The sequence below is a fragment of the Punica granatum genome, chromosome 8 (assembly GCF_007655135.1).
Source record: "Punica granatum isolate Tunisia-2019 chromosome 8, ASM765513v2, whole genome shotgun sequence".
NCBI classification, from domain to species: domain Eukaryota; kingdom Viridiplantae; phylum Streptophyta; class Magnoliopsida; order Myrtales; family Lythraceae; genus Punica; species Punica granatum.
The window spans coordinates 17,193,882-17,217,553 of record NC_045134.1 but is presented as its reverse complement, the minus strand read 5'-3'; the positions used below and the strand labels follow the sequence as shown (position 1 = coordinate 17,217,553).

Below are 23,672 nucleotides of genomic sequence, written 5' to 3'. Positions count from 1 at the left end.
GCTTGTCGGTGATGTAGGAAAAAAGGGTGAGATGAGCAGAACGGCCTAATGTGCGCGAGAAGCCAAATCTGTAGAAGATGCGGAGCTCCTCCCATTCTACCACGTCGAACCTCTCGTACATAGTCAAGAGACCGAATGGTCTCAGCCAAGACGGCTTCCACATAACTATGGCCTCCTACCACTTAGGGGATGTGTCAGCACCCCATTTTGGCTCACCAATTCAAATTACATCATCAGCAGTGATCCAAGCCGCAACTTGAGCAGAATACAGAAAAACGACTTAACAGAGCAGAAAATCACTATCCATTCTCAAGTCAGCAAAATCAAGCAGATGACACATGCATATGACAGAAGGACTCCAGGGGTCATCAAGGAGCAACAGAGTGACTAGAAAGCTCAGCAATATCCAAAACCGGCATTTTCAGTATATCACACGGACAGTTCTATTTTCGATAGTTCGCTCGATCATCGGAAGATAGCCAATATTGGACTCCAAAAATCCACTCCAATGCCAAACAGATGAAAAGTGTCCCCAAAGGCATTTTGCAGATCATCTGCTCTATACAGAACAACTTTCTGTATACAGACAACTTTTCAGTGGAAGTCCAAAAATGCCGGTTTCTCGGAGAAAAGTTAATTCCAAATATCAGATGCGGCCACGCCCCACAATCATATAGAGCACGTGCAGAGCTTCAGATTGTCTTTTGGAAGCCATACAAACACCCTAAATGACTTCGGAGCGACAAAACGGGCATACCCTTCTTCGGAAGAGCGTAATCGGAGACTGGTCTGATAGAATTACGGCAAACGAAGTTCACACTACATTGCCCTGAAAACTCCAGCGGACATTCGCAATTGGGCAAAACAGACAGCAAAACCCTTCACGGTTTCCCGAGTAACCTCCGAGGAGCACAAAAGGCCATTTTCAGTGAAGATCCATATCCGGAGGTCCTCTTTGGGGAAACTTGATGCCGAATGCTTACGTTACACAATGCTAGCCTTCTCAAGGCTCAATGTGGAGTCGTCGGAATGAATCACACAACTCGTCTAGACCCCCGAGCAGTGCTTTAAGGGTCTCAGATGCACTTTTCATATCCTTATAGGCCCAATCTCGGCAAACAGAGATCACAGTGATCTCCGGATCGCCCAAGAAACTCAGAAAGCAATCTGAGAAATCCAGTTTTGGCCTCCTAGGACATCTCCGGCTCCATATTTTGCATTACCGGCTTAAGGGTCAAGTGCCCACGTAATTTGACAATTTATGTCAAAATGACCGACGTGGAATGCAGATACAAAATATGCTGTCAGAAGTGGGCAACCTCGCTCTGAATGCATAAAAGGAGCAAAATCGGCTTCCGAGCCTCATACAGACATTTGGCAATTTCTCACGGAAAATGCCAATCTCGGACTCTTTAAACCCGTTTCCTCGCGTATATCGATAATTCAACATTCGGTTCGAACCACGAGCCTCGAATGCGCGATCAATCGAGACCCGAGCTTTTTCCCGATTTCTCCTCTTCGGTCGTGGGACCCACGGGCTACCCAAGATGAGTCACCCTATGCTCTAGAAGCTTCTTCTTCCTCTTCAATGCAAGAAGCCAACTTGCCCTCTCTTAGCCAAAATATCTTGGGAGAGGTTGAAGACAACACTCGATGCTCATCAAAGCTTCTTGGCTCTTCTTCATCAAGATTGCATGGTCCACATTCATCCTCATCTCCTTGTTATTTTCTCCATGCAACTTGCATCCTCTTAGGAAAATATCAAGCCTACAATTTGAAGACAACACTCCATCTTCATCAATGCTCATCAATGCTTATCTCTTCTTCATTAATGCAATGGAAGAGGATGAGGCTTGATATTTTCTTAATCAAACCGAAATTTGCTAAGCATGGGGGTTAAGAGCACTTGCTTTTGCTAATTGTGTCATTAGCTTTGCCTATAAATGGCCCAGAAGTGATTAAGATAAGGACTTCTCCTCTTACACACTCTCTCCAACCTTTCTCCTTCAAGAAATCCTCTCAAACTCCATAGCCAAGAACACTCAAGAACCAGCAAGCTTCAACACTTCAAAACCAAGAGAGAAAAACCGAAGCAAACCCGAAGAAAGCTTTGAGTTTCTTAAGTCGGAAGCCGATGTTCATCATCCCGACTTAAGTTCAAAACTTCTCAAACTCCATGGACCACATGTTTTGGACCCAAGGAGTTCATTCATGAACTTAGATTTTTGGTTTGAAGTCATTTGCTCATCATTTCAGGTTGATTTCCTCATTTCGGGCGAAGATTGTGCTCTCGGGTGAACAGTGCACCCGTAGCGGCACGCTCACGCGTCCAGCCGCGCACACGCGCGCACAGCAGCGCACCCTCGCGCACACCCGCACGCCCGCGCTTCCAGCCGCGCGCCCCGTGCGCCCGCACACGCCAGCTGCGCGCCTGCGCGCCTCCCGTGCACTCCAGCCGCATCCCCCTTTGCACCTAGCTCCCCGAACGTGCATGCCCTTGCACCCGAGCACTCTTCCAAGCGTTCAACCGAGTCACCCGACTCTCGAACACTTCCCCGACTCTTTCCTCGTATCCCGAGGCTAGGTAAATCACTCTTGACTTAGAGGAGTTAGGGCTCTTTACATTATTTGCATGGCTATGGAGTAATATGGCGTTTTATGCATGTTTAACTTGCAATACTTAAGTTTTATACACTTTCTTGTTATATTATGCATGTTCATCATCATATAACATGTTAGCATATCGGGAAACGTTTGAATCGACCCTCGGAAGACCTTCCCGACCCGAAATAAGCAAAAGAGCTCTCGAGTTTGCCTCAAGAAGAGGTGACCGAGGCTTGGCTTGCTTTCCTCGGGTTAAGATCGGCCTTCTTAGCCCGATCCAAGCTTGATTCCCGAGTTTTCTCGTGTTTTCTCACATGCATGAAGTCGGTATTGTTTTATCGATTCCTTAAATAACTTGTTTGTGCATGTTTCCATGTTCGAATGCGTTATTCAAATCATGGCAATACCGACTTTCGTTTAATCGTGTCATTTATAATGTTTGTCGTTTAAGCATGCGAGAAATGATTCGAAACAAGACGGGGAAATCTTGTGGAACCCCATTCGGGCCATGGGACCTCTTGGCTATCTCCAAGGAGAAATAACCGAGAGTCTCTTAGACTCCTACGGGTTGCATGAGGCTTCCTCTTCCCGTTTTGAGTCCGTTCTCGGCTTTCGTGTAATTTGCAATTTACATTATCATCGTAATATCGCATGAAAATGTCTTTTCAAAACAAAGCATGCATGGATTCGGGTATCGATGACTCATTCGGGTCCATTCGGTTACAAGGGTAGTTTCGGTCATTGGACCAAATTATCCTCGATCCTTATGGAATCATCTTGATCTTCGAGTCGCGATCGTTTTCACAATTAATGCATTCGGCACAACCCTTAAGCATTAATTCCACAAACAGGTTAATCGGGACGCTCACATGACTAAACCCACTTCACACTGATAAGGTTTACACGAATTGGCCATTAACTGATAACTCGCGTCGATGAGTTGTCAAATGACGTTGGTGCCCTTTTCAAACTTATCAATTTCAAAACCCGAAAAGCGCGGTCCGATGTAGCATGGACGTCTGAAAATGCCTTATGTGTCTTAACTTGAGTTTACCTGATTCCAGGTAACTTAGGTCAGGATACAGAAGATCCTTTTAGATCACTTCCGGGCAGATCGACCTGTTCTTTGGCTTTTTCGGGGTTCTTGCACAACCCTGGACGATCCAGGGAATTGGTTGACACCAGCTACAGGCCGAGGTGACCCGCACTGCGATGTTTCCCCTTTTCTGAAAACAATTTTCAAATAAAGGGCAAAATCGTCTTTTCACAATTCAGCGACACCCTTAAGGTTAGCATGACAGAAACACTACAGTACGGGATAAGAACGGGCTACCTATTCAGGTGCAGGTTCATCTGCATAGCCTTTTCTTATCTAACTGATGAGTTTCTGTCATCCTAACATAGACTCGGGTAACTAGAACGGTTATCTCTGTTAGAAAACATGCAAAATGCTGATTAACCTTTCACTCGACCTAACCAAACACTAGATAATGGTTAGGAGGAATTCTAGATTCCAAATCTAGAGTCAAAACACGAGTTTGGCTAATTCAGTGGAAATTCAGTGTCACAATACAGAACAACTGTAAAAGCAATCCACACACATGAGATTTGACTCTCTTTGTCAAGTTCTCAAAACAAAGCCGAATACTAAAACATTGGCACGTGCTTGTTTGTCTAGGGTAGGATTTGCATGCCAAAATACCCCGGATTAACAACTTGTTAAAACACGTACACTCGATAATAACAAACACCTTGTCTGTTATTAACATGTTGCGTGTTATCTTTCCGCACCTGTTTGCCATACGGGTCGAGCCTGATCCCTAGACCGAATAATATTAGGGTTCAACACCCTAATTATCGATCACAGGGTCCAACGCCCCAATCAACAGTCACAGGGTCCAACGCCCTATTCAGTGAGCGCGTCCATTGAATTTCAGTTCTTCGGTCTTTTCCCTAAACTCACGGTGAGTTAGAGTGGAATAATAACCGAACGCGAGTCGATTGGAATTCGGCCATTTGTAATTTGTATTTATTGTTTTCGAGAGCATTGTAAGGACTTTTATTTTGTACATTTTGTTCTGTAAGAATTCCAGTCGGTGAGCGAACGGTCCGAGAATCGAATTAATCGAATCGGTTTAATGCTTGCCCAAAGGAAAGTAAGCCCAAGAACTCGCGTTTTTGGTTCACACAGGGATTCAACCTCCATGGTTAGATGAACTGTAACGCAAGATTGTGAACCAACTCCCCGACATAAGGGTTTAATTCTCTCTCGGCTTCTCAACCGACATCGTTTAGTTCACCGAATTTTCGGTGTCAAAACGTGCGAGCCGAGTGCAGCTTAATTCATGCGGTAAATCATAAAACATGCAAGCCTAGCAAACCAGAGTACCGAAAGGGCGTGCGGGATATAGGCCCGCACGTAACATGAACCCCCGAACACGGATTTTCCGGTTCCGCACAGACCAATGCCTTAACGACAAACTAGGTGTTTCATACCCCTAGACCCGGGTAACTTATCCGCCCTCGACATTCGGGTCGTAAAATGATAAGTGGCAACTCCTTCTCTCACGCGTGTCCGTCACGCGTCCCCAGGGGAAGGTGGACACTCCCAAGCCGCGCGATCCAAAAGCGCGCAATGCGGGCTCCGACAAGAGTCCACATTCGGGTCCGTATAGGATGACTTGGGCAAGTGCCCCGTCTATAAGGTTCGACGTGTACGGGAACATGATGGTCCCGAAGATAAGCAAGAGGAACCCGTGACAGGCGTCACGTTGATATGATTCTCCCGTAGCATTGAGAGAACGGACATGTATGAAGTCTATGAGCCATGCAGTCCTAACGCTATGCTCCCATCCATGTTGAAGCTCACGACGAATTTCTTCGTCGCGAAAACCTAAAAGGATGGCAAGTCTACTCTGTATCGTGGCAAACTAGTTGGGCACCACGATATCGCGAGTCAACATGGGCACTGAATGAGTGCCGCGTATTCCTCTACTGTAGGAGCTAACTTTGTCCCCTGAAAGCTAAATACGACCCGCTTAGTGTCCCAAAAACTGATAGCAGTTCTGAGCAGGGTCCAGTCGATGGGAGAATCGGTAAGTAGTGGCAAGTCTCCTATGATGAGCCGGAGGAATAAATGGTCAACCAGGCGGAATGTGTTCCAAAGACGAGTAATGTCTGCGGCTGGTGTGATGATGACATCGAGCCTAAGACAGGGATGCAAGCGGTCCATTCTTACCTAAATGGAAAAGATGACGGTTTAATGTTTATAAACGAACTGATGTAATGTCCTAGTTTGTTTGAAAAACATGCATACAGGTGCAGGAAAGTAAACTATAACACGGGTTCTTTACATTGTACAACACTTTTTTGGTGAAAACAACAAAAGGCCCACCTAACAGAAAACTACAGGCTGACTCAAAGACTCAACTTTTGGGTCGGTTGACGGCATGAAGGTTGTTTTGGTCCAACATGTCGGTCCATGTTTATGCATGGTTTCAATGTTCTACTGGGAGAACCACTAACTAGGGACGGGGGCTCCGATTCAAGGGTGTGAAATCATTGAAATCGAGCGAGGATCTTTGGAGGTCGGTTTGGTGGCTGAGCCGACTCAATCTGTTCCCTTACTCGGAACCTCTGACTAACCTAGCTTCCTAATACGGCGCCCGTGGGATTTCAGGCGTTTGGTACTTAGACCCGTTAGGGTGATGCAATGCAAGTGTAAAAAGTAAATGTGCGTAAAATAAATGTGCGAAAAGCGATAAATAAACATGCAAGCAAACGAACGGGATCGAGCTTGAACCCACTAAGTGATGTTCCCAGTGGAGTCGCCAAGTTGTACGGACCCGAATGTAGACTCTCGTCGGGGCTCGCATTGCGCGCTTTTGGATCTCGCGGCTTGGGATTGTCCACCTTCTCGGGGATGCGTGACAGACACGCGTGAGAAGGAGTCGCCACTTATCATTTTACGATCCAAGGGTCGAGAGCGGATAAGTTACCCAGGTTTAAGGGTATGGAACTCCTAGTTTTGCTAGGTATTGATCCGTGCGAAACCGGAAAGTCCGAGTTCGGGGGTTCACGTTACGTGCGAGCCTATATCCCGCACGCCCTTTCGGTACTCTAGTTTGCTAAGCTTGCATGTTTTAATTATTTACTGCATGAATTAAGTTATGTAAGGTTCTCACGTTTTGACACCGGAAATTCGGTGAATTAAACGATATCGATTGTGAAGCCGAGAGAGAAGTAAACCCGTATATCGGGGAATAGATCCACAATCATGCGTTACAGTTCATCAAACTATGATGTTTGAATTCTTGCGTGGATCGGAACCGCGAGATCTTGGATTTACTTTCCTTTGGGCAAGCACGAAACCGATTCGAATTATTCGACTCTCGGACCGTTTGCTCGCCAACTGAGACTCTTACATAATGAATGTATAATATAAAATCCTTACAATGTGCTCTCAAAATAATAAAAGAAATTATAAATTACAAGTCGTTGAATCTCAGTCGACTCGCATTCGGTTATTATTCTGCTCTAACTCACAGTGAGTTTAAGGAAGAACCGAAAACTGAAATTCGAATACGCTCTCACTGAATAGGGCGTTGGATCCTGTGAGCGATGATTAGGGCATTAAACCCCATTGCTATTCGTCCTAGGCGTCGGGCTCGACCTGCATGACAAACAAGTGTAGAAAGGTAACACGCAGCATGTGAATAACAGACAATGTGTTTGTATTCACCGAATGTATGTGTTTAACAAGTTGTTAATCTGGGGAATTTTGGCATGTAAACCCTACTCTAAATAAACAAATGTGCACTAAAATTTTAGCATCCGGCTTTGATTTGTGAACCTGACATATCGGATGTCCGTAGTCAAGTCTCGTGTGTGTGGATTGTTATTACAGTGATTTGGTGTTGTGACACTTAAGTTACACTGAACTCATCCAAACTTGTGTTTTGACTCTAGATTTGGAACCTAGAGTTCCACCTAACCATTTCTAGTGTTTGGTTGGATCGAGTGAAAAAATTAGTTAGGCAATTATGTTTTGATACAGAATACCCGACTAGCACTCTAAACTATGCTAGGATGATAGAAACTCATCAGTGGGAATAAGAAGGGGCTATGCAGATGAACCTGCATCTGAACAGGTATCTCGTTCCGATTCCGATACCGTCGTGTTTCTGTCATACTAACCCTAGAATGTCGCCAAATCACAAAATGACGTTCTTGCCCTTAACTTGAAAATTTGTTTTCAAAAAAGGGAAACAATGTAATACGGGCCGCCTTGACCTGTAACCGACGTCGACCAATTCCTTGGATCTTTTGAGGGTTATATGAGAACCCCGTGAAAGCCAAAGATTTGGTCAATCTATCCGGAAGTGATTTAAAATGAACTTTTGTATTCCGACCTGAATTACCTGAAATCAGGTGAACTCAAGTCGAAGCACACAAGTTTCTTCTAGACGTCCATGTTACATCATATTACATGTCTTGGGTTTGGAAGTATGCATATTTTGAAAAGGGTATTAACACCGTTTTATAATTCGTCGACGCGAGTTACAGATTAATGTCCAATTCATGCAAAGTTGTTTAAAATTGAATGAATTAACCGTGTGAGCATCTCGATTAACCCGTTCGTGATTCGACGATCGAGATGGTTTCACAAAAAACGAGGATAATTTGGTCAAATAACCAAAATACCCTCATAACTGAATGAACCCAAATAAGTCATCAATATTCGAATCCATGCATATTCTTTTTAAAGGCATTTCATGTGAGGTTTTCGATGTAAAGGAACTTGCAAATTGTACGAAATCCGAGAACGGACTTAAAAAGGGAAGATGAAGCCTCATGGAACCCGAATAACACCATGAGACTCTCGGCCACTTCTCTTTGGAGAAAGAGAGGACTCATGGCCGGTATTAGGTTCCACGAGGTTTTCCCGTGTTGTTTTGAATCGTTTCTCGCATGCTCAAACATCAAACATGTTAAATATCACATATTTGACAAAAGGCGGTATTGCAATTATTTAATAACATGTTTAAACATGCAAACACGCACAAACATGTTATTTGTGAAATCGCACAATACCGACTTCATGCACGTGGGAAAAGTGAAATAAACTCAGGAACCAACTTGAATCTGACCAAGAGGACTATTTTTAACCCGAAGGATGCAAGCTAAGTCTCGAGTACCTCTTTTCAAGGCAAACCCGAGAGCTTGCTTGCTTGTTTTGGGTTGGAATGATCTTCCGAGCAACGATTTTGCTTATTTTAAGCATTCAGAGCGAAGTTAACCACTTCTAACAGCATATCTTGTATCTGCATCTCACGTCGGTCATTTTGACATAAATTGTCAAATAACGTGAACAGCTGACCATTAAGCCGGTAATGCAAATGTGGAGTCGGAGATGTCCTAGGAGGCCCAAACTGGATTTTCTCAGATTGCTTTCTTAGTTGCTTGGGCGATCCGGAGATCACTGTGATCTCTGTTTGTTGAGATTGGACCTCTAAAGACATGAAAAGTGCATATGAGACCCTAAAAGCACTGTTCGGGAGTCTAGATGAGTTGTGTGATTCATTTCGACGATTCCACATCGAGTCTTGGGAAGGCTATCATTGTGTAAGGTAGGCATCCGGCGCCAAGTTTCCTAAAAAGGACCTCCAAATATGGATTTCCACTGGAAATGGCTTTTTATGCTTCTCGGAGGTTACTCGACAAACTGAAAAGGTTTTTGCTGTCTGTTTTGCCCAATTGCATATGTTCGCTGAAGTTTTCAGGGCAATACGGGGTCAACTTCGTTTGCCGTTATTCCATCAGACCAGTCTCTGGTTATGCTCTTCCGAAGAAGGGTATGCTCGTTTTGTCACTCGGAAGTCATTCGGGGTGTCTGTATGGCTTCCAAAAGATAATCTGAAGCTCTGTTCATGCTCTGTATGCTTGTGGGGGATGGCCGCATATGATATTTGGAATTAATTTTTCTCTAAGAAACCGGCATTTTTGGACTTTCACTGAAAAATTGTCTGTATACAGAAAGTTGTTCTGTATAAAGTAGATGATTTGCGAAATGCGTTTGAAGACACTTTTCATCTGTTTGGGATTGATGTGGATTTTTGAAGTCCAATATTGGCTATCTTCTGATGGACGAGCGAACTATCGAAAAATATGATTGTCCATATGGTCTACTGAAAATGCTGATTTTGGATGTTGTTGAGCTCTCTAGTCACTCTGCTGCCTTTTGATGACCCCTGGAGTCCTTCTGTCGTGTGTACATGTCATCTGCTTGATTTTGCCAACTTGAGGATGAATAGTGATTTCTTGCTCTGTTGAGCCGTTTTCTGTGACGATGCTCAAGTCGTGACCTGAATCATTGCTGATACTGTGATTTTTTTTGGAATTTGTGACCCAAAATGGAGTGCTGACACTTGATCAACGCAACAATTGTTATACTCAATGGGGCGAGAATTGTGACACTTGCTCAGTCAAGGAAATTAATAGGGAAAATATCAAACTCTCATTGTGATTTGGAGTCGGGACAAATTGCAACATATTCACTTGATTGGGACAATTAGCCCTCATGTGGTTTGTTCCGCTAGACATAAGGGGTTACGGCGTTAAATTTTTTCCATTTTCAGTCCTCAATCTTTGACTTTTTAATCATTTTGGTCCTAAATCCTTTTCTTTTATCATTCATATCATCAACTTTTCATTTTGTTTAATTTTAGTCATATAAAGAAAAATCGAAGGGGGAGGGGGTCGGGGCTGCCAATCGGCGTTCTCGACCCGTCCATCGAGGGCGCCCACACCCATAGAGGACGTCAGCGACCTCGGTGGAGGGGTTGGGGTCGCCGATTGGCGGCCCCGACCCCTACTCGACCGAGGACTTCAACTCGGGGTCCCCGACCCCTCCACCGAGGTCGCTGGCATCCTCTGTGGGTGCCGACGCCCTCGGAAAAGGGGTCAAGGTCGTCGATTAGTGGCCCCTCCCCCTTTCCCCCTTCAATTTTTCTTTATAGGACTAAAATGAAACAAAATAAAAAGTTGAGAATAGGAATGATAAAAGAAAAAGATTTAGGACCAAAATGATTAAAAAGCTAAAGATTGAGAACTGAAAATGAAAAAAAAATTAACGTCGTAACCCCTTATATCTAACGGAGCAAACCACATGGGGGCTAATTGTTCCAAACAAAAGAATATTGTGCAATTTGTCCCGACCCCAAACCACAATGGAGATTTTTGTCTTTTTCCCAAATTAATAATATTACATATTCTCCTTCTCTTCCTTAATTATTTTCTTTGTCAATTTAATCTCATAAATCTTGGTACTTTGATATTTTAAATTTCCTAATCCTAGTTTTTTTTAATACGATATGAGTGAAATCGCAAGCTGAACATATGTAATGAACTTTTAATGAATCTATACAGGTTGAACATATCTCCAATCTAAAAACTTAATCTATTAGATGGGTACACAGCGGATATATAAACCAAGGATTTTCTCTTAATTGCCTGGTTCTAGATTGCTTCTTTATTGGCTCTCAACAATATGCGTTGAATTTAGTACTCGACTAAACCCATGAGTGAACTCGGGACTGGACTTTTTTTAATGTGATCGAAGCTTGAGCTTGACTATACTCAACTTGGTTCTGCTCAGTAATTGATTGATTCAAACAACCCTTAATGATGAACAAGTCTATGTTTTCGTGGAAGTGGGCTAGCCCTTGTTTGCAGCTTTGTCCGTCCTTAGATGTTGTCTTGGACCTCATACCGAGCTGGGACTAGATATGATATATCTCTTTCTTTTTCTTTTTTTTTTAATTACAAAGGAGGTTCATGTGTTTAGTAAAATAATTTAATTATAAATATAAATAAAGAGGCATAACTAGTTTTATTGGCAAGAACTCAACCTGTAACATCTTGGTTTCTAGGCGACGGTATTTGTGATTGATGTACACCTCCTTTATCATAATATTCTTCCTATTATAAAGTTGAGAAAGGTAAGGGAGTGAATGCGCCTTTGCCGCCTCGACCTGACTCGTAAATGATGTCATTGGAGGTCTCAAAGCTGTCAGTGGCCTCTTCAGATTAGGAGATGGGCTACAGTAGGTGCCACCACGTCGTCCTCTTTCCTTTGTTTCTTTTGTAATTTCCTTAGAAAGAAAAATCGATCTAGGGTGGGGCACCTGCCAACCACCTATCACAACCTTACTATTGTGGTCGTCGGTGGCTTTTGAGACCTTGGGCAATCTCAAACCAATCGGGTGGTAGGCGGTGACCAATTCCCTGCCGATAACCTTAAACAATAGAGAGAAAGTGATAAGACAAAGTTTGATGAGGAGGTGTTCACTTGTCGCTGCCCTATTCTCTACAGGTTGAGGTCACAGACAACCTCTAAGGCCCTCAATGACCTTAGCTAAGGGTGGTCTATGTTTGTGCCCCATCAAAGAAACTATATGCAGAACTGCAGACTACAAAGTGGGAGAACGATAGAGGGGGTGGGAACACTGACATCGGCAACCACCCAATCGGCTGAGGTCGCCGTCAGCTTCTGAGGCCTTTAGCTATCCTAGTCAGTGAGGATTGGCTGGCAGTGCCCCGACTCCCTTTGTTGTTCTCCCTTCACCTTTTCTCTTTATCTTATCTTTTGTTTTTCTAAAATTTAGTATTTGAAAATTTTGTAAATAACATTTTATACATCGTATCATCATAAGTCAGGAAAAGTAACGAATTAGAGACGATGGAATAGATCTGAACCGAAATGAAATCTTTCATTTTTTTGGAGTCACAAAAATAAAAAAATTGGGATATATTTGAAAACAATTTAAAATCATTGGTTCTCATGCATGATTTACCTTTTTTAGGACTATTATAGAATTTTCTCTAATCTGACGTCCAACTTTCTTACTCTTACTCGATTTATAATAAAGAAAGTAAAAAAAAAAATTACAAAAAAACACGACCTTTGCTTCTTTTTGTAATTTTAGGACGATGTTTCAAAAATTACGCATAAAAGTACAACCAATCGATTTAGTTGCGCTTCCAGCACATTTATTTCTTCCGTCTATTATTTTGACATGAATTTAAAGGTAAACAAATTATTATGAAAGTTAAAAAAGTGAAAAATAAAAAGTACGGAAGAAAACATTCAATTGATTGGTGGAAAAGGTGGGAGGGGCCGGTGGTGGTGGCCACGCCCCTCCAATCAATTGAATATTTTCTAACTCTCCCTTTTTATTTTATTTTTAATTTTCAAAAATAACTTTTTATTAAATAAAATACTGTGAGATTCACTCCTCCAATTATATTGTGCTAGGTGACGCTATTAAGTTCATATCAGCCATTATTACTATTAAAGTAGATGAGAGAAATGATAACGTGCTAAAATGCAACTAAATTTATGGGTCGTGCTTTATCGTGTAATCGTTGAAACATTGAGCTAGAATTTGAAAAAGGAGAAAAAGAGGTTCTTTTTTTGAAAATTAAAATAAAAAAGGGCACGTCATCGTCATGCCAAATCCAAAGCAGAAAGAGATCAGCAAAATAAAATCTCTGAATCTTCCCGTGATGCAAACCCTAGAAAGGTGTGGCCATCCATGGGAGTGGCTGATTCTTCAGTTCCCATACTACACAGTGTCTTCCATTCGTCTCCATACCCGTCTCTCTCTCTCTCTCTCTCTCTCTGCGCTGCAATTCGGCGAAGCTGCTTCCCTCGTGAGCGCATGGTTAGTTCTCACTGTCTATCTCTCTATTTAGCTATTCGTTTGCTTCCTTACAGTTCGAAGCGATGTTTGATCGCCATAGCCGTGATAGATAGTGGTATCTCTTGAATTGTTCATTTGGCTCTTCATTAAAGGTTCTCGTGTTCTGGAAAGGAATGGTTGAATTTTGGAACCATGTTTCCGTTTTGACCTGTTTGGGACTGCTTTGCTTTGTAGATAATTGGTTGAAGAGGAGGGGGACAGGGGAGGGATTGCCAACAATTGAAGGTTAAAATCTCACAGGATTATTACTACTGTAAAGCGATTTGATGCCGCCCGCGTCAAGGCATCTCTGGGTCGGGAATTTGCCCCACGGCATTACCGACGTAGACCTCACTCGTCTTTTCTCACGCTTTGGGGATATCAAAAGGATTGCTTTCCTGCCGGGTCGAAGCTATGCGTTTATTGACCTGGGAAGCACTGATGAAGCTGTCTCTGCCATGGAAGCGCTCGATGGTTTTGCTGTTGCCGGCAACCCGCTTAGGGTTGAGTTTACAAAGGTGGTCAGTCTTATCCCCGACCCTTTGTTACTCCTTCAGCTGCTCTTTTGCTCCCATTCTTATGCAGATATAATATGTTTATATAACTATGTGTTATATGTTCGTTCTTCTTCTTCCACCCAATTGATTTATGAAAACAATATTTGAAGGTTTAAGTCTCTTTCGTAATGTTTGAGTGAATCATTGATTTCAAACTGCAAATGTAATTAGCATCTTAATTCGCCCTTTGAGGTTTCTATACATTGGGAAATTCTTGACCGCATACAGTCGAGAAAATCTTGCAGCTTCCATTCATTGTGCATATATTCGGGGCTCTAAGCACGTATAACTTACAAATTTATACCATTCAGTCAAGCAATTTCACCAAATGTTACCTTATGATAACAAAACTACAGACAAACTCCCAAGTTCCTGTGATATACTTCCTTAATAAGTTGAATATACTTATGATTACAGCTGCAACAGACACTTGCAAAGGTTGCATTCATTATGAAGGGCCTATTTCAGAAGTGACGTACTTGTATGGGTGTCTACACTACCTGCTTTGATCATAAACAAACAAAAAGCTGCTGCAAGTTGTTAAATAATGGAAACTTGCTGCAGATTAAACACATCATTTATTGCAATATAATCTCATGGTCATTTTGAAAGGACATATCTTTAAGACCCAGTCTTGCAGCATTCTGGCCACGAGAAAATTTCACATTTATAATTTTAATAGTGAGGAAAAAAGTTGAATCAGATTGAACTTTCAATAGCTGCAGAACTCCATCAGCAATTCAACATGATGCATTTTACCATTTGGAAGCAAAAGGCAAATCATTGCTCGCATCTAGAGCATACCGATGCATTTCATGAAGCAGCCTGAAGAGAAGGAAAGTGAAACACTGATATATCAGCTCAAATTAACTGGAATTGATGGGAGAAAACTGAATTTATTTCCATCAGAAAAATATAGTATTTGACTGTCAGTATTTCAGATTAACAAGGGTTGCACTCTTATATTAATTAAACCGGTGAAACAACATCCGGAATAATGAAGCAAAAAGCAACCCAGAGCTTACAGGCCATTCTCCAAAGCATTAAACCTCAGTAACCTGGAAGACAAAATGAAAAACAGACAAGATTGACTAGGTGTACCCCAACCTACAAGCAATATCTTTGCTCGTCTTTGCAGTCCTCTTCTCCAAATTCTTAGACGGGTTAAATACTGGCATTTCTAATAGAAGGGATTTCTTCTGATTTCTTGCTCTTTCCTAAATTGTAAGCATATTTTTCCTCTTGGGCCAGAAATATTCAACTGTGCATCTTTCCGAAAAGATGAGGTTTCATGGTAGTTATCAATAAAAATGATAGCAAATGTAATGAAAGCAGATTTCAATGAAGTGCAACCGGAAACATGAGACCAGCATTGCTTAGATGATTCCCCACTTTCCAATTCGAAGATGTTAAGGGAATGCTGCTTTCAAATAAAGGATATCATTAAACAAATAGACTTAGGCATGATTACAAAGTGAAATGGCTGATCAAAGCCACTCGTACATAACATAAGCATATCATGGACTATTATTAATTAATGAGACTAAATGTTTGCCGAATATTGTAATGCAAATGATGATGGTGGGGACCTGATGTTGCAAACTCTCATTGTATCTGCTCACTCTTTTATTCAACTAGTTCAGTTCAAAAAGAAAGTTGAGATAGTAATAGAAATTTGATGAGAACTGAGAAGTGATAGTTCTTTGAACACCTTACATCATAAGAAATGGGAATGTCCATCAAAGTGAACTTGTGAGATGCAAGTTAAAGTTAGAGATGACGAATTTCTCAAACTGTCAATGAAATAAGTCTCATTTATCCACAAACAAGTCTTTGCTGGCATCATATCAATATGTCAAACACGTGATTCTTCAGTGCAGAATCACATGTTCACGTGACATTAAAGTGAAATTTGTTCTTTGAGGCAGTAACAAAAGATAATTTGTGAAACTCCCAATCTTTATAAAGAAACTGTTGCTTGCGTGGAAAGCTTCCTCCTAGATCTCAAAAGTTACAGACTAAAATTCACCATAACTGGAATGTAGTCGATTAAGGACCTGAAGTTCATGACACAGGCATTTTTCACATGTTCTTGTTTCTCCTCAAAGCAGCAAATCAAGTGCCCAACAATTTCAAAAGCTTTAACCTCTTCTCCTTAGCCATGACACCTATAACAAATGAAGGTTGAGGGCACTCGCTGGTAATTCATTGGAACAACATGCTGGTAGTAAGTGCCACCGTGTAACTCCGTTGTCTCTTTTCAACAGAAGATAATGCTCTGTTCAGATCTTTTGGCCAGAATTTCACCATTTGAGTTGTTAAGACCTCTGGGAAAGAGTCAATGCCACACTCCATCCTCATTAATTATTATGAAAGAATAAACCAGAGGTGGTGGTAGTGCAAACTGATGTCATAGGGAGTCCAATCTCTGCTGTTAATTCTTGTAAAATTTATATTTTACTAGTTCCAACAGTCAAATTACTGAGTATTAATTAAGCAACAACAATACCAGCGTTGCTTATTTGAGGCCTGTTATACTGACATTTCTTTTTTGCATAATAGTTTGTCAGGCACAACCTCCATGCTGTTGCCTTCTGTTTCACCGTTGTGATAAGTACAATTAGAAGAAGTAATCTCGTTGACAAGTCACATGACCGCTAGAGTGTTGCTTTTGTTTTGCTAAAAGATAGATGTCCTAGGCCTAGCAGTCATTACCTGGCTGCTCATTCTGCTGCTTCTTGTGAAATCTTGCTGAAATGTGATGCCTCTTTAGTTTTAAACACGTAGGACAGCTTGTGAGTACTGTTTGCAAATGAGAGGGTTCTGACGCTGGTTGTTACGCTGAATTCAATGACCAAAAGGTGTGATTGAGTATTCAATCTTTGGTGGGATTTATGCAACATCTATTCTGCAGAGGAAAAGGCAACCCAGGTGTGGGATAAATTACCTGGTTTCGTTGATGTGCTTTTTGCTTATTCAGGATACACTTCATGGAGATGCAATTATTCTCCATAAACATTGCTGAGTGTCTATAGATTTTATTTTGTGAACGATTGTAAGAGTGAGTGAATTGAAATTTCAGATTTGTGATGACCTCTACTTGTGGATTATATGATAGAGTTGCTCTTTATATGCAAGATGGGAGTAAAATTTTGCATCCACTTGCAGCTGCTGTAGGCTGACTTCATTTGTGGCACTCTGTGACAAGATTTTCTCAATGATAGATCTGCAGATGAGTGAATTATTGGCATTCATATGATTAGTTTTGATGAATGAGGCATGAACTATGAAGCTTACTGTAGAATGGCTTATGTAGAAAAGCTCACTTTTATTATAGGAGTGCACAAGTCTCTTCTTGAGCTGTATCCGTCCCTGAAACACTTTCATCACACTAATATGTATACATAGTACATGCACATTCTCAAATATTGAGTAGATGTCCAAACATATTTGGATCATCATTTAAATAAAATTACACATCAGAAGTTTTAGTGCACAAAGAAGAATGGACTAAGGCTCTGGTGCTGTGGGATAGCATGGCATGATGATGATGATGGAGGATTTTGAGAGTGCCAATCTTTGGAAGAAAGTGAAAATTTTCTTTATTCATGACTGGGAAGGGATGGTCTAATGATTGAGAGTTTTTCTTTCACTGGCATTCCAATGGTTGAAATAGGGTCGGTCGTTTTCAGTTGAAGCCAGAAATGTAGGGTTGAGTTTGGATAAGAAATGTAGGATTGAGTTGTTTTCACTTGAAGCCAGAAATGTGCATTCCGAAGGTTGGGGTGTATCCATCCCTGAAAACCTTTCATCACACTAATTTGTATTACATAGTGCATGCACATTTTATTCTAAAATAAGAAATGTTGAATTTTGAGGATCATATAGAAATTGTGCATCTTCTGTTATTACTAGAGCGCATATTTAAGAGGAAAATTGTCTTTCCTTACAAAATGTTGTCTTGTACAATGCTGCCTTTTCCCAGACCTATTAGGATCATTCAACTGGGAAAAGCCTTTCATTTACTTAAAGTTAAATCTTGAAGTTTTCTTTCCTAACTCCGTAAAATATCTAGTTCTAAACATGACTGGTTTGATTTTGATGTTCTACAAATTCTTGATCGGTTGCTTGGGATTTTCGTAGATAGGAACTGATATATGCCATTAGCACCTTGGCACTATCTGCCTTTCAGGATCATCCCAAATGACATCTATCACGGCTCAATTTTTAGTTTATCTTGTTCTTTTTCAGTAATTACATGACTCAGAAAATTTAACAGAAGAGAGGATGTCTGAATGGGTGCTTTACAAGCTAGGAAAGTGATTTATACGGTCAGGAAGTTCTTTGGATGTGCATCATGAAGAGGCTATTCGAGTTAGTCTAATATCCAAAGGAGGGCCTACAGAAGAAGTGAATCAAGGAACCCATTGGGACTGCAGATTCCAGTGAAGGGTGGGAAAGCATAATTAGAATTAAAATGCTTGAATTATGGTTTTAGGCGTTCCTTTTTAATTGAAAAGCAGATTATTAAGGCATCACTAACGAACAGTTAAATATTGACAACGCCGAAGGATTGGGATCATGTCGGAAGTGAGAGGCTGCTGAACATCTATTTGAGGTGGATTGTTTAGGGCATTTATGGATTTCATCGAGGGGTTGGAGAGAGTCTTACATATGTTTTATATACTGCACTGTGGAGACCCCACTTTTTGTTGTTCTCCTTTTTCCTTTTTAATAATCTGTACGTGGATATAGGTCTGCTTGGCACCTCATCTATGAAGATGGTGTGTGGAAATACGAAAACTTCAATCAAGCGGTGAATCACTTTATCACCGGGTTGTTTGGATAAGGAGGGGAGGGGAGGGGAAGGGGGAGGAAGGGAAGAGAGGGATAAAATATCCCATGTTTGGATAGGAAGAATAAGAATTGGATGGAGAGGGGTGGGATAAGTTAACCCGCCCATGTTGGGTTAAATTATTCCACCCCTCACCATCCCTCCCTGCCCCTTCTCCACCTCCCTATCCCTCACAATTCCTCAATCCAAACAGAAGCTTGTTTGGATTAAAGGTTATGGAGGGTTATGAAGGGGTTGGATATGGAGGGTTATTAATAATCCATGTTAGGCTTTTGAAAATTTTAAGAGGGGGAGGTTTAAGGATAACAAATTCCACCATAACCCTTCGTAACCTTTAATTCCACAGTTCCACCAAATAGGGGTGTTATGGAGGGTTATTAAGATCAACTATTAAAATAATATTAAAAATAAAATAAAATCAAGGGTCACGATCTTTTCCAACATTCTTACACCCTAACCTCACCCTTTGATTGAGCTTATCCAAACAAAAGTTATGGGGAGTCAATAACCTCTCCATGACCCCCCACCCCTCCATAACTTTTATTGATCAAAACAAGATGCAAGTAAATTTAGACCTACTTGGTGAATTAAATGATTTTACTGATATGCGTGATCAACTGAATTTCTGTATAGCTTTAGTAGATGATGTTAAGGTGCTGCACCAATTTTGTGGCAGTACTGTGCGTTGGCTTTTATTTTTTATGCTTAAAAGTCATAGAAATCTCTGCTTTGATTTTATGGCTTTGTTTCTTCTTATTTAAATGTTTTGCTTCATTGATTATGTATGATTTGTTGATTAGGCACCGACTAAGATCCATATACCCAACTTTCTGTGGTTGGAATTTCTTTTTATTAGGATTTGATTATTCCCTGGGAAAAAGATAGAGACTGAATGATTACTTTCCTGTATCCTGCAAATTTTCTTCAGATTGTTCTTTATCCTCCATTTTTTCATCTTCTGATAAGTATACTGTTCCAACTTAATTGCTTTTGCTACTTCTTGGTATCATGGCTGCAGGACAAGTCACCGGCCGCATCACGTGATGAGGAACATCTAGAGCACCGTGACCCACAACGAAGCTCTGAAAGGGCATTATCCTTCTCTCAGAAGGACTCATCCAAATTTCGCCACGGTGGTGCTGACCGATATCATCCCGAGAAATCCAAGATTGCTGATAAATCCTCAGAATCCGAACCAAGTGAGGTACTATGGATAGGCTTTCCAGCTCAGCTGAAGGTGGATGAGACAATTCTTCGGAAAGCCTTCTCTCCATATGGCGAGATTGATAAGATCACTGCATTTCCTGGTCGAACTTATGCCTTTGTTCGCTTCAGGGACTTGATTTCAGCGTGCAGGGCAAAGGAAACTCTGCAGGGAAAACTGTTTGGGAATCCCCGAGTGCACATTTGTTTCGCTAGGAGCGAATCGGGAGGAGGAGGATCCAGTGGTGGGAAGAGCTCTGTGGCTGCTTCTCTATCTCCCCGATTCAAGTCAGGTATTCATGACTTTGGTGGCATGAGATCTCCTCGTTTCATTTCAAAATTGGAAGCAGAAGACCCTGATATCTATACAACAAATCGGAGGGGTGTTTCGAGAAGCAGTGCTGATCGTTTGTTTGGATATGATCAGAGGAGGTTTACTGAAGAAATGTCCGAGGTTGGATTCTCACCAAATGTGTATGAATATCATGGTACTCCAGTGAGAGAGAAAAGGGGCAACTTCCCTCATTCTTATCAGAAGGGTCCTGATTTCGACCCATGGGATCTGCCCGAAGAAACTGACCTTTTCCCTGGTGCAAAGAGACAGAGGACAAGTGCTTTCCATCCTGACAATGACCTATTAGAGTATGACTATGCTGACCTGAAACATGAGAGACAAGCTCTCCCTCAAGTAACTTCCGACTTTGTCCAACCTGAGCGATTCGATCGAAACACTAATAAACCCAGTCATCATCTAAGGTACCAGGAGATGCCTGATAGGCGGTCGAACTTGGTTGCGTCTCATGGAGAAAGGAGCGATCATCTGAGAGCGTATTATGATCATGTCCATGTTGGCTCAGGTCAAGAGCAATCCATTTCGATAGAGAGGAAAAGAGTGACAACAGAATCGAATGCAACATCACAGAAAGAGTGGAAATGGGAAGGGACCATAGCAAAGGGAGGAAATCCAATCTGTCGCGCTCGCTGCTTTCCTGTGGGCAAATCGCTAGACATGGTGCTGTAAGTTTTCGAATATCTTTGAGGAAAGGAATCTGTTGCAATAATCAATTTTTGGTTAGGCCATTATGTTTTCTAAAGCATTTCTCGTTACTGGATCAGGGTGTTGGCTGAGAGCCTGGTCAACTGAAGTTTTATTCTGATAAAAAGCACTATCTTCCTACCGTTTATATATGAAGTTTTGACTTTACCATCTCATTTTAAGTTGACTGTTTTTTTCCTTTTATTATTAGCTACTAGAATCAGATGAGAAATGCCAGTTTGACCTTCAACCAGCCATAATACCCATCCAGCTCTTAAGCATGGATCATAATGCATAAGAACTGGTAGGAAATGACTCGCTGGTTTACCCTTCAGACTTGATTGGACTGTTGGTTCTCATTTACCAGAGCTTTTGTGGTATCGATATATTCATGCGTCGACTGGTTCATGACCAGTCTGGTTCAGATGCTGTGCATGCTAATGGCGTGAAATTCATTTACTCTTTTGGGTTGCCTAACTGTTCACTAGAGCAATCTTGCAATCACCTTAAGTTGCATGGTTTTTATATATTGTGATACAGGCCCGAGTTCTTGGATTGCACAGCTCGAACGAGTCTCGATATGCTATCGAAGCACTATTACCAGGCGGCAGGTGCCTGGGTCATTTTCTTCGTCCCAGGATCTGATGCTGACATTGGGTTCTACAATGAGTTCATGCACTACCTTGAGGAGAAGCAGCGGGCTGCTGTTGCTAAATTAGACGATCGGACTACCATGTTCCTTGTACCGCCCTCGGACTTCTCTCAGAAGGTCCTGAAAGTACCAGGTAATGTGACAACTAGCTGATGCATATAAACCACACTGCTGGAAGGTAGAACAGATTTTTGCACGAAGATTGGTCTTCTATCCTGTCCAATTATTGTTATTCTTTATTCGAGCACAATGAAGGAACCAAAATTAGGGTAGATAAAACTGTACTGTAAAATTTGATCGAAATTACAATTTCTGATTCATGAGGTTACCTGTGAAATGTCTTTGGAAAATTTCTTATCGATTCTTCATCACCAGGTAATCTGAGCATCTCTGGTGTTGTTTTAAGGCTAGAGAATCCTCTCGCCTCAAAAGTTGGGTCTCTTAACTGGCCCGATGAAGTTAGAGAGCGACATGACCATCCTGAGCTACTGAGATCAAGCCGAGAGAGCCTACCTTATCCGGCAGGCGATGTGGGGGCATCTTTAAAACCTGTTGTTGGACAAAGCTTGTCTTCGCACTATCTCCCAAGCTCGATTGCTGCACCAAGAAATAATGCACCATTTGATTTTCCTTCATCGAGTAACGGCATCAATGCTCTTCAGGAGATGAAAGCCTCGGGTATTTCATCGATCCCTAATCCGGAGCTTCTCGTGCAATTGGCATCATCTCTCATTGGGCAGCAGAGGCAATCCCCAAATGCTCAAAACGCTCTGATGGGGAATCAAAGTCAGCCCGAGAAGCCGTTCAGTGCCCCTGAGGGTTATAATTTCTTGAATATTAAGGCGAGTTCCGAAGTCCAACCATATCATCCTCAGCAGCAGTCAAATTTCTCTGCTGTTGCTCCTCCTGTTGCTGCTGCTGCTGTTCCAGCAGAGCTTCAGACAGGGGCCCCTCAGGGAAACCAACAGGTCCCGAGCTCAGGAGTCCAAGAAGGAGACAACGATCCTCAGAAACGGCTTCAGGCAACGCTTCAGCTAGCAGCTTCCCTGCTTCAGCAGATCCAACAAGGAAAAGGAACTTAGCAGGCTGCCTACTCGATAAGTGCAAAACAGTTTGAGAAGCCAAATGACGAGTTTTAATCGTCATTCTTCTGTGAATCGAAATGGCCGTAGCTTTACTTGATAAGGAATGTTAATTCTAAGAGAATTGGTCTCTTCTTTCTTTAGCTTTGTGTTATAGGATCTTACATCGGATAGCTTCCTCGTTGATTGCAATATGTGTACGTAAGCACTTTTTCATCATTCTTTAGTCGTTCATATTATTTCAATGGAGCCCTGAAATTAGAATGTGTCGGTAATTTGTGCTGCCCTGCCTTTTGATGATATTGGTCCGAGTTTAGAAGTGATTTGGTGTTGTCCATCATTTTCGGTTCTGCCAATTGCTGAAGTCTATGCATCCCCAAATCTACTCATCTACGTGAGAGTCGGATTGAAGATGGAAATGAACGAAGGATTATTTACTGGTAGGTACGTCTGCTCAATCCCAGCCCAAAGCTATTTCTCTACTCTAAACGTGAAACTAATTCAATGAGGTGGCACGGCTAGTAACTCATGTACGGAATCAGTTTATGAATTTGAGCGGTAAATTTAGAAAGAAGCTCGACCTGAAAGAATAAGAAAGAATTCGGGTGGGTGTGTTTCAACGGTTTTTAAAAGTTAGTCCCAATTATATGAGAAAATGAACGTAAGAAAGAGGGAAATATGAAAGATAAGGATCTAAATTACTTAATCATTAAATAAGCAAAAAATCACTTAAGGAAATAAGTAAAAAAAATTGATTTAATGAAATAAGTTATTCTTCATTTATTGGTGTTATTTATTTCTCACAAAACTTTTTTCATTCTTATTCATTCCTCATTTCTTCCCTTAACTACTTAAATGCTTAATTTTTTAACACTTAATTTATCAAACACCGCCTTAACATATCTTTGTTTGAACTTAAAATTTCAGCATTTAAAATTAAG

At 41.5% G+C, this 23,672-nt stretch overlaps 1 protein-coding gene across 2 annotated transcripts; it reads left to right on the top strand.

Moving 5' to 3' along the window:
• Nucleotides 1-13,114: 13,114 nt before the first annotated feature.
• Nucleotides 13,115-23,006, top strand: LOC116187579 (flowering time control protein FPA). 2 transcript variants are annotated; one of them, XM_031516370.1, is made up of 5 exons: nucleotides 13,115-13,328; nucleotides 13,542-13,864; nucleotides 19,777-20,978; nucleotides 21,538-21,782; nucleotides 22,025-23,006. In XM_031516370.1, the coding sequence occupies exons 2-5, from the start codon at nucleotides 13,634-13,636 to the stop codon at nucleotides 22,729-22,731; spliced, it is 2,385 nt and encodes a 794-aa protein (XP_031372230.1). In that variant the 5' UTR covers nucleotides 13,115-13,328; nucleotides 13,542-13,633; the 3' UTR covers nucleotides 22,732-23,006. The 2 variants fall into 2 exon arrangements, with proteins under 2 accessions (XP_031372230.1, XP_031372229.1); XM_031516369.1 differs by having other exon boundaries at nucleotides 13,542-13,867.
• The last annotated feature ends 666 nt before the right edge of the window (nucleotides 23,007-23,672 follow it).

Bases quoted from the DNA above. Each gene is read 5' to 3' on its own strand.
- LOC116187579 (XM_031516369.1), top strand. From the start codon at position 13,634: ATGCCGCCCGCGTCAAGGCATCTCTGGGTCGGGAATTTGCCCCACGGC. The intron at 20,979-21,537 runs GTAAGTTTTCGA...ATTGTGATACAG, and splicing joins AAATCGCTAGACATGGTGCT to GCCCGAGTTCTTGGATTGCA. The intron at 21,783-22,024 runs GTAATGTGACAA...CTTCATCACCAG, and splicing joins GAAGGTCCTGAAAGTACCAG to GTAATCTGAGCATCTCTGGT.